Source organism: Monomorium pharaonis, unplaced genomic scaffold (genome assembly GCF_013373865.1).
Source record: "Monomorium pharaonis isolate MP-MQ-018 unplaced genomic scaffold, ASM1337386v2 scaffold_195, whole genome shotgun sequence".
Classification (NCBI taxonomy): Eukaryota; Metazoa; Arthropoda; class Insecta; order Hymenoptera; family Formicidae; genus Monomorium; species Monomorium pharaonis.
Genome location: NW_023415467.1, coordinates 19,574 through 30,463, shown reverse-complemented (window position 1 = coordinate 30,463; position 10,890 = coordinate 19,574). Strand labels below are relative to the sequence as shown.

Below are 10,890 nucleotides of genomic sequence, written 5' to 3'. Positions count from 1 at the left end.
GGACATTCACTTCAATATATACAATGATGCTAGCGGTTACGTCTGGCAAAAACCCTGGTACAAAAAGATTATAAAATATATTTTTGTTACATGTGAGTTGAAATTGGTCCTTTTCTTATCTTTTTTTGATAAAGTCATTGATTTTAGCACTTTAACATTATTGTACATTTCTTGTTTTTTTAATAAATGGCGTGAATCGTGGCGAAAAATATTCCAGAATTTTTTCAGCACGTCTGATTATTTTAGCACTCGTATGCACACCATCTTGTTACAATTCGTCGCTTTTAAAAAACTAACCTTGGCTGTCATTTGCGAGAATCCAAGACATTTAAGGGTCCACATATTGACGCACAAGTATAATACAAAGTACAATATGCAATATAGGCGTAACAGCCTTTTGCATTCATGCATGTAAACGCACTCGTGTACAAAACGCCCACTTTACGCCCTTATTATATAAAGCACTATTTACATTACATATGCGTGGAAATTTGTCCATTTCGCGTCCCTTTTGTACGGAAAATTGCCATGTCCAAAGAAACAATTTTCTTATACATACACAATAATTTATTATTTCATAATTTTTGTCCTGTCAATAGTTGGTGCAAACATGGCAGCAATACATTCTCGTATTACTTTTCCGTGCGTTTAACTCGTTCTACATACGCTTCCTCTCGTATTACACTTACAGGCTTGCCATCTTGCGCATACGTAACATTGTACAAACTCTTACAATATTGCAAAACGCTTTGTTACTTGCATAAATCTAACTTAGCTATAAATTTGTTTTATTTAAAAAAAGAGATGCAATGACGTTTCACTTGTAATAAAAAAAGAAAAAGGCATGCATGCAGGTAAAAGTGTCGCCTTTGGTTTGTGTGTTTATTTCCCGCACTTGTAGATAATAGCCGACTTCTCACACTTATTATACAATATAATATTTTTTAATTGCAGTCCCATGCTTCCACGGCCCCGTACAATAAATTTTGTGATTTTTTTGTTAGCATTTTTCCCAGAAATACAAGTATGTATTATTTTAAAATAAACCTATAACATAGTTAAAATTAAACTAGTAGCCAAATATTAATTAATAAAAAATCTATAATATACATTGATGTCATTGATATATTTATTTTATTTTGTAATATCTATTATTATTTTATTTTTATAATAGGAGAAAGTATATAAAGAATTGTTAGAAATTTATGGCACAAAAAACTCCAAAGGATACACCATTAAATATGAAGATTTAGAACATATGCATTATTTGACTTGCGTTATTAAGGAAACTCTAAGACTTTTTCCCACTTTTCCTATAATTGGACGATATCTAGAGGCAGACTTAAAAATAGGTTTGTTGACTTTTTTATAATTAAATTATTACTCTAAGCAAATAATTATTTAATTATTTTACGATTTAAGTAGAGACGCATAAATGATCGAAGCAAATCTTAATGGGTTATATGCAGTTAGTAATCTTAAAAATATTGATTTTCTAAAAAGTATTTTTGCTTAAAATAGAACAACTTAAAATTGTGTCTCCACATTTCAAATCCATTCAAAGAAATACATTCGCAGAGATACAGGTTTAAGAGTCTCTGCCAATTTTTCCCTTTCGCACGCGTGTACGCAGCAAGAGGCTGTAGCAAACGCTAAAAAATCCATGGAACCTATTTATTTTGATTTTTTATATATATAAAGATGCTCTATTAGAGAAACGTGAAATTGTAGTAAATATTTTATTACAAAAACTTGGCGCCGCTAAACCGATTGATTTCCTTAATACAAAATTAATTTCTTACAGTCTAAGTGACATATTAAAATAATAATTACTTAATAACAAATAATAATTACTAAAATTACAATTTTTTTTACAATCAAAATTGTAATGGCATTATACACATATAACATTATACACGCACACATGAAAGAAAGAGAAAGAGACATTCTAACGTACTCACGCATAAGAGACCTAAAGTATTAAAAAATCGCTTCTTTATAAACGAAGTTATGTACTAAACACAACACACACACCAACACACACACACACACATATATATATTCAGATGCACCACACAAAAGAAAAAGAAAGAGAGCTGGCAAATTATTCGGTTTAGCAGCGCCAAAGTTTTTGTACTAAAATACTTATTTGTATATTTGTACAAATAATTATTTGTAAAAATAAATGTTCTAGTTTATATAAACATCCATTTTCATAGGTGGCCTATTTTTTTATATTATTACTTTTGTAGAAAAAACAAATTTTTTGTTCTTTTTTAGAAAAAGATTATTTTATTAAAATTTCACATATTGTAGTGCCAAATTAAAATTATTTTGTACAAGAAGAGATTTTTGAAGACGTTTCTTGCGCGCGTATACTTGGCACTTTTTTATACCTTTTTTTTTTAAACGTAATTTTGTTGTGATTTTTACTTATTTGTAGATAAGTATCTTATTCTTTTATAATATATGTGAAGATTTATAAAACAATTTTGAAGTCTATATCATATCAAATTAAAGGCCGAAATTGAGACTGAATTAAAATGACAAAACAAAGTTATATTGGTTTTGTTTTCTTTTCTGATTATATTTAATTCATTTTTACAATATGCCTATTACATCGTGGAGGAAAAAAAAAGCTGTACCTAATTTGAAGATTAATATAACACTATGCGTTGTACAATTAAATAAGTATATATATTACACAAAATTTTCATATTTTATGGAAATAAGTTAATTTTTGTGTTATGGTTTATTTTTAGTTGTTATATTGAAAAAAAGAGAAGAAAAAAAACTTTATTTGAACTTGAGTAGAAGGATAGAAAAAGAAAAATGAGTAGACGAGTAAGGAGAGAGAGAGGGGGGGAGGGAGGGAGGGAGGAGGGAGGGAGGGAGGGAGGTGAGGGAGGGGAGGGGAGGGAGGGAGGGAGGGACGGGAGTGAGGGAGGGAGAGAGGAGAGAGAGAGAGAGAGAGAGAGAGACGAGAGAGGAGAGAGAGAGGAGAGAGAGAGAGAGAGAGAGAGAGAGAGAGCGAGAGAGCGAGAAAGTTAGAGTATTTAAGAAATAATAAAAAGAAAAAGTTGGAAAAATTAAACATAAAGTACATGTAAATAAATTATAATTATTGTTCTAAAAAAATATTATTGTTAAATGAGAGAGAGAGAGAGAGAGAGAGAGAGAGAGAGAGAGAGAGAGAGAGGAAAGATGGAGAGAGAGAATAGCATTGTGTAATATGTCTATACATATACGTATGCGCATATATATGTATGAACATTTATGTACATATATATGCATGTGTGTGTATTTTATATCTTTCTCTTTTTCTTTACATAAGTAATTCTCTTCTCTGAATATTGTATAATAATATAAATAATTTCAAAACTCGGAATTAACAGTGTAGCCGACAAAATGTATCCACTTGACCGAATATAACGTAGTTTTACAAAAAAAATGATAAGATGGAGCGAATGGTTTTTATTCTTGTACAATGTATTGAAATAGGTAAAAAGCATGAAATCTTGCCTGAAACAATTACAACAAAGTATACAGACTATAATGTCATCCAGCTGACCTGCCAATGACGTGATCACAGGCTGCAATATTGGAAATATGTTTATATAGATGCCCAAAAATAATTTGTAAGAATTGTCTTAACTATTTAGTAACTGTCACGCATTCTATGCAAGCCGAATATATGGATAAGTCACAAAAATATAAGGCTCTTACAAGGGAACCTCGCAAACTCGAAATTTTGATTTTAATGAAACTTGGCATAAATGTAGAGGGGGTAAATACATGAATTTAGGAATTTTTTGTAGCTGCCCAAAAACGGTTTAAAAGGGTGAAACTACCCTTCAAAGATTGAGACATTTTTCGTTTTCTCGATATATCTCGTAAACTCATATTATATTCTCATATTATATTCAATATCATAAATAAATCTTAATAAAAAATTTCTTTAAAATATTTTTTAACGGTCTCCGTCGCGGTGCTATCGCATTCTCTCAAGCTTTTTTTAGTGCATAGTGTAGAGCAGATTTTTGCTTTTTCCGATACATCTCGAAAGTGTTGAGGATATCAAAAATGTTTTACACAAAAGTTTTATAGTAACAATATCTCTATCTAACTATATTAATAAAATTTTGAAAAAAAATTTTTGTTTTAAATTAAAAAAATTGTAAAAAAAAATTTTTTTGTTAATTTAATTACTGTAGTTAGATAGAAGTACTTTTATTGTAAAACTTTTGTCTAAAACGTTTTTTAATATTGTTGCGCCGAAACGTCGAAAGACACTCCCGCACTCACACACACACTCGCGTCGAGAAAATCAAAACGTCTATGGAACTCAAAAAGCTTTATTGCAACAGAGAAAGCGCGTGACACGTCCTCCTCGGCAGGAGTCCGACGTTAAACTGTCTACAATATTTGTTTACAAAATATTTCCCGGCAACCAGCCGTTTAATTCATTTATTTAAATAACAAATTCTTCCGGCAACCGGCCGATCGAAAATATCGATCGGTCCGTCAGCTGACTGGCGCTTCAGGGATGTATCGGGCGACACGCGGCACTCAACAATATTTTGTTTAGTTTACGAGATATATCAAGAAAATGAAAAATGTCTCAATCTTTGAAGGGTGGTTTCACCCTTTTAAACCGTTTTTGGGCAGCTACGAAAAATTTCTAAATTCATGTATTTACCCCCTCTACATTTATGCCAAGTTTCATTAAAATCAGAATTTTCGAGTTGGCGAGGTTTCCTTGTTAGTCAAAATGAAAAACTGAAACGTAATTTTAGACTTAAAGCTTTCACGGCCATTGATGTTGCTTCCAATAGAAAGGGTTTCCGTACATGCCGCGTCTTGGTACAGCGTTGTGCCAACGTTTCGCAAACATTGCAGTTTGCATCATTAGGGCTAGGAACTCCGATATTGAGCTCTCTGTGATTGTACCTGTCTTTATATACCCTTTGTCCTGGTGGTAGGGTTGAAGATGAAGAGAGAGGATGGAGTTATTCGTTCAATAGTAGCACAGTTCATTGGCCTACCATTGGTCAACTGTTGGCTAATCTTAAATATTGGCAATATTGGCTTACTATTTGCAACAATTAATATGTGCTGTTCGGAAATGTTTTTAATTGATCAATTAAAAAATTACTTTTTTAAAAAATAATTTTTTATCAATTAAAATATTACTTTTTTTAGAGTAATTATTTAAATATTTTGTTGTTTCCAAAACAATTTATTATAATTAATACAATTCTCTCCATACATTCACAAAGATCACATTCAGAAAATTTTTTTTTGTAGTTAAATTATAATTGTACTTTTATAATTATGTTTATTGTTTTCTTTACAGTTATTGATAATAAATCTATTTTGTCCATGTTTCACTTAATGCTCTAGAAACATATATTTATGTATCGGGAAATAAAAGCGTGGCTCTTATAGAAATTGTGAATGTGGTCTATGGCCTTTAGTAACTTAGACTGTTACCTGCAAAGTTGGCAAACTTAAAAAATTTTCGTAAGAGCCACGCTTTTATATATTTCCCATTACAAGCCGGCATACGATTATATGTTCCAAAAGCATTACTTAAGACATGGGCAAAATAAGTTTATTATCAATAAAAAAACAATGAATACAATTATAAATGTACAATTACGATTTAACTACAAATTTAAATGTAAATTGACAATAAATACAATTAAATATAATGCTATATTAAATTAATGCAAAAGTAATAAAAATAAAATATGGCGTTTCATATTTGAGAAGTCAATTCGTAGTCATTTTGTAGTCTTTCTTATGTATGTCTCAATTTACAAAAAAATAAGTTAGACAATTAAAAATATAAATAAAAATTTTGAATGTAATCTTTGTGAACATATGAAGAGAATTTTATTAATTAGAATAAATTGTTTCGGGAACAATAAAGTATTAAAATACTTACTTTTTAGTTTTTGATTTGACTAAGAGCCTTATTGGTATATTTTTGTGCCTTATCCATATATCTGACTAGCATAAAATTCATAGTAATAGACCATAAAGATGATCCTTGGCATCCATATAAACATATCTCCGATATTACAGCCTATGACTACGTCATCGACAAGCCAGCTGGGTGACACTATAGTCTGTATATTGTTGTAATAGTTCGAGACAAGATATCACATTTTTTACCTATTTCAGACCTAAAAGAGATGATTGTACGTATCATTAAAAGCCACATAGTTGCAATACGATATTTTTTTGAAATAAAAATATTACACTTGTAACTATTCTCTTACTTGGCCTGCCATAAAATAGTGACATACTTTAAAAACTAAGAAGTACATCTTCAGATAATTTGTTTGATACGAATTGCACTGCCAATTCTCTATGATGGTTCGTTGAATTTAAAAGAGATAAACCTCGGTGGACTTCTTATCAATAGCAGCATACACCGGCTTAGAAGAAAAAGAATTTTGGTGTAACAGCCAACAATTTTTCATAAATTCAAATAGTAAATAATCAAATGATAATATTAATATGCTAAACTCATCAAATAGCTTGGTCTTTCTTAAATCTTTTGCAAAGGTTTCCTTTGCAAACAAGTTAAAGCTTGTAGTACAGATACTTTCTGACACAATAAGTAAATCGTTCATTTTATCCTATCTTTTTTTTTTAAACTACGTTATATGATACCTTCAAGAGGTCCACATATTCTGTCGGGCACATTGTAAACTCCGAGCTTTGTGGTTAATTATATGTGTCTTTCCTTACTCGTCCACTTTTTTTTCTTGTTCTATTCTTCTACTTTATGTTCAAGTAAAGTGTTTCTTCCTAAATTTCTTTTAAAACAAATAAAAATAAAACATAACACAAAGTATTACGTTTATCTCAGAATACTTATACCATACAACATATAAAATTTTGTGTAACTTATTTAATTATACGACGCAATTGTGTAACTTATCTAATTATATAATACAATTATAGTATTATACTAATCTTTAAATTAGGCACAATTGTATCCCTTTCCACGATGTAATCCATAATGTCATATGCAAATAATGCATAAAACTAAAAACTAACTCGCCATTAACCGCATGTCAACACGTCACTAATCTCGAACTATCACATCATAGACATGAAATTCGCCGCGGATTAACCATTACCTCGACACGCGGACGGCGCGGACGCGACCGCTAATCATGACACGAACTTCTCGTGTCCGTGTCAACTGATAAATAAATAAAATCGTAAGCCATCTATCGCGAGGAAAGCAAATCTCCACCATCTGTCCCGGGCGACGACGACAATAATAATAAAAATGACTACGACATTTCTTAAAAATATTTTATATTTTACTCTTGATGCGAAACTTTAAATCGCGATATCTTTGCTCGTAAGTCACGTAATAGAAAAATAAAAACACTTTTGTTTTATTAATCGAATGCAAGCTATCCATTAAGTCTATTTAGAAATTAATCGATTCAGTCGTTATTGAGAATCTGATAACGGAATCTCGTAAACGGCATCTCGCGTAATAGATGCACGGCGGTGCGTCGCGCGCGTACACTTGGCGTGAGGCACTACCATGCCTTTTGATACACAGTAAAAAGCATTTTGTATTTAAAATTGGTCCTTGTTAAAATTTAATACATTTGCTTGTTACACTTTAACATATTGTTATTGTATTAATTCAAGTAAAGTATTAAATTATTAAAATACCTAAAAAAAAATAAAGATAACACAATGTGAATGTATTTTTAATTTTATACAATAAATATGTTCTTTATTATCAGTGACAGAATTTATCTGAATACGACTCTGTATCGCGAACACGATATTTCAACTGACGTGGATGCAACAATTATTTTTCTTTTTGTTAATTTCTTTAATTCTATCATTACAAAATATAGGTGCGTAAATAAACGATTTATTCGTTGAAAATATCAGTGACACAAAATCTATTAAACTATGCTTAGAATTGTACTTATTGCGATACATTTTTAAACACTTTAAAATTAATTACAACCTTGATCACATCACTAATAATTTCTTTTACATGAATTATTTATATTAATTAAGTAATTCCAAATGCAAAGATTCTAATTATACTAAAGTTAAAATGCTTGATTGTATTTTATGTTCAAAAAATAAAAATATATATTAAAAGTTCAAAAAAAATTTTACTTATTAGTCTATTAGTAAAAATCAACTTGTATTATTTATTGCTTCTATTATGTTTTTATTACTAAATATTTAAATATATTTAAACATTATATTTTTAAATATGTTTTAGGAAATAATGTTGTTCCAAAAGGTACCAATATTGGTATATCAATTTTCCAAATGCATCGAGACGAAACATATTGGCCGAATCCATTAAAATTTGATCCAGAGAGATTTCTTCCGCAAAACTTACAAAATTCTCAATTATTTTGTTACATGCCTTTTAGTAGCGGGCCAAGAAATTGCATAGGTATGTATAAATAAATTATAACTCAGCTAACAGACGTCAAAGGTTATATTTCGAAATTTACTGTCAATGCTAAAAATCTATGTTATACATACATGAATTATGGATTTTCGGTACTGTCAGTGAATTTTGCAAAATGACATCAGAATTTGATTAAAGAATAACCAAAATAATTAATGTGAACTCGGAAAAAAATGTTTTATATAAAAACATATATAAATATATATAACATATGTCTATATATGTTTATACTAGTTTCCTTTCTTTTGTAAAATTTCTGTTTGATATGAAAAAGTAATAATTATTCTGAAAAGACAGAAACTAATTTAAAAAATAATTTTTGCATTGCTTCTTTTAAAAAAGTTTTTTAAAAAGTGTGAAAAATTGTCCAATCTTATATATTCCAAAATATATATGATTATATATGGACAATTTTTTACACTTAGTTTTTTTAAAAGAAACGATACAAAAATTATTTTTTAAATTAATTTCTGTCTTTTCAGTATGACTATTATTTTTTTATATTAAACAGAAATTTTACAAAAGAAAGGAAACAGTTATAATCATATATGGACATATTTTTTATATATTTTTATATATGTTTTTATATGAAACATTTTTTTGGGAAGACATTAAAATGACGAAAAAATAACAAGAAAATGATGGACTAATGTCACAAATTGATGACAATTTAACATTTCAAGATGTTAAAAATACTTGTTATCTAGTCCCTAGTGAAATTAATTCATAATTCATCAATTGATAAACTTACAGCTGAAAAATACGCAATGATAAAAATGAAGGTTATTCTGGCAACGTTAATAAGAACGTTTGTTTTTAAAGTAAGTGAAACCGACAAAATTGAGATCGACAAAATTAAATTAGACATGAATGTAGAATTAATCACCGTAGAGCCATTAAAAATTATAGTCGAGAAACGAAATCTATAACGTACAAAAGTGTTGAACAAAGAAGAACATATAATATCCGAAATGTAAACTACTTTTATTATATAAATAAGATAATATTATATAAATAAGGTTATATAAATAAGTTAATCTTAAGATTTAATATTATTGTAACATTGCAAAATAAAGATAGATAAAATAAAATATTATTATTTTATTTTATCTACTTTATTTTGCAATGTTACAATAATATTTTAACATGATAAAAAATTCTTTAATATGTATGACAGTAAAATAAATAATGTTTTAATAATTTAGAGCTCTAGAAAACTACCGTGCAAAATTTTTTGTACTGTTCGTGAATGTCGCGATAAAATATAATGTAAGTACACATTAACAAAAATCCAAATCTTCGTTTTTCTTTCTTCTTGAAGTCGTCGCGTAACAAAGTTTCTTTGCCTTTTAAAAAAATATCGTCGATTGATTTGACGGTGTCGTCAGTTTTTAAAGATTAAACTCGATTTATAATATAATTTACAATATATACATAATATATTACTTATAGAACATCGACGGATGTTCTCTACATACTATTACATTTAACTCTTATATATGTATACATATTTATAATTTGTCAAATATATTCTCTAAATTAACATTCTAAACATAATTGTAATAATTTAATTTTTTTTTGTTACATGTGTTTCGAAAGTGACCCTTTTTGTGGCTTCCTATGGCCGCAAAGTCGCCGATTGTGCGGGAACGTCTTAGATGTGCACAGTGTAAAATAGACACCACCAATGAGATTGCTGAGTTAGTTAGGGTTAGGATAAATTTATAAAATTTGATTGGTGATGTCCGTTTTACGTGGTGCGCATTTGGAACTCACTCGATTGTGCACGGACAGTTCTTTCACACAAGTAACTTATTCTCCCACCGATCAACCGTGCTGGAATAGTTGTATAAGAATAATATTTCAGCATATTTAATTATTATTTTACACCTTTGCCTTCATTTCCACATTCGCATCATACCACAGACACGTCATCTCGCAATAAGCGTATGGTAACTCTTTCAGACATAATCAACATTTATCGATTCCTTATTGCTTTCGCACTCTAACATTGGTTAACTTATAAATTATTCATACTCTAAAAGAACATTTCGACGCACAGATAACAAAAAATATCATGTGCAATACGTGTGGATCAACTGTTCCTTACTCGGTGGGTGAACATACTCGCAGGGAATAGCCAACGTTCCCCAAATTATTACACAATATACTATTTTTGGAAAATTTTGTAAATTACAACATTATTACGTCCGGCGGGGTCAGGATCGCGAAAGCTATTATTTTTCCGTATTTTTATAATAATTTAAGCTCTTCTCTGCCGAGCGGAAACAGAGAGAGTTGGATATGCAGCACGGTTAGCACATTATGTGAAGTTGAGTTTAATCGTATTTTTATTAATTGATCTTCCCGTCCCGCAACGGGGAATGCCATATCTTTTAGTTCTC

General features: G+C 29.6%; 1 protein-coding gene across 1 annotated transcript; it reads left to right on the top strand.

Moving 5' to 3' along the window:
• Positions 1-954: 954 nt before the first annotated feature.
• On the top strand, positions 955-9,457 carry LOC105832410 (cytochrome P450 4V2; the record flags this gene model as incomplete). The annotated part of the gene is made up of 4 exons (XM_036294375.1): positions 955-1,024; positions 1,175-1,352; positions 8,288-8,467; positions 9,239-9,457. Coding segments are annotated over 4 exons (604 nt in total), but the record flags the coding sequence as incomplete, so codon positions are not given.
• Between the last annotated feature and the right edge of the window lie 1,433 nt (positions 9,458-10,890).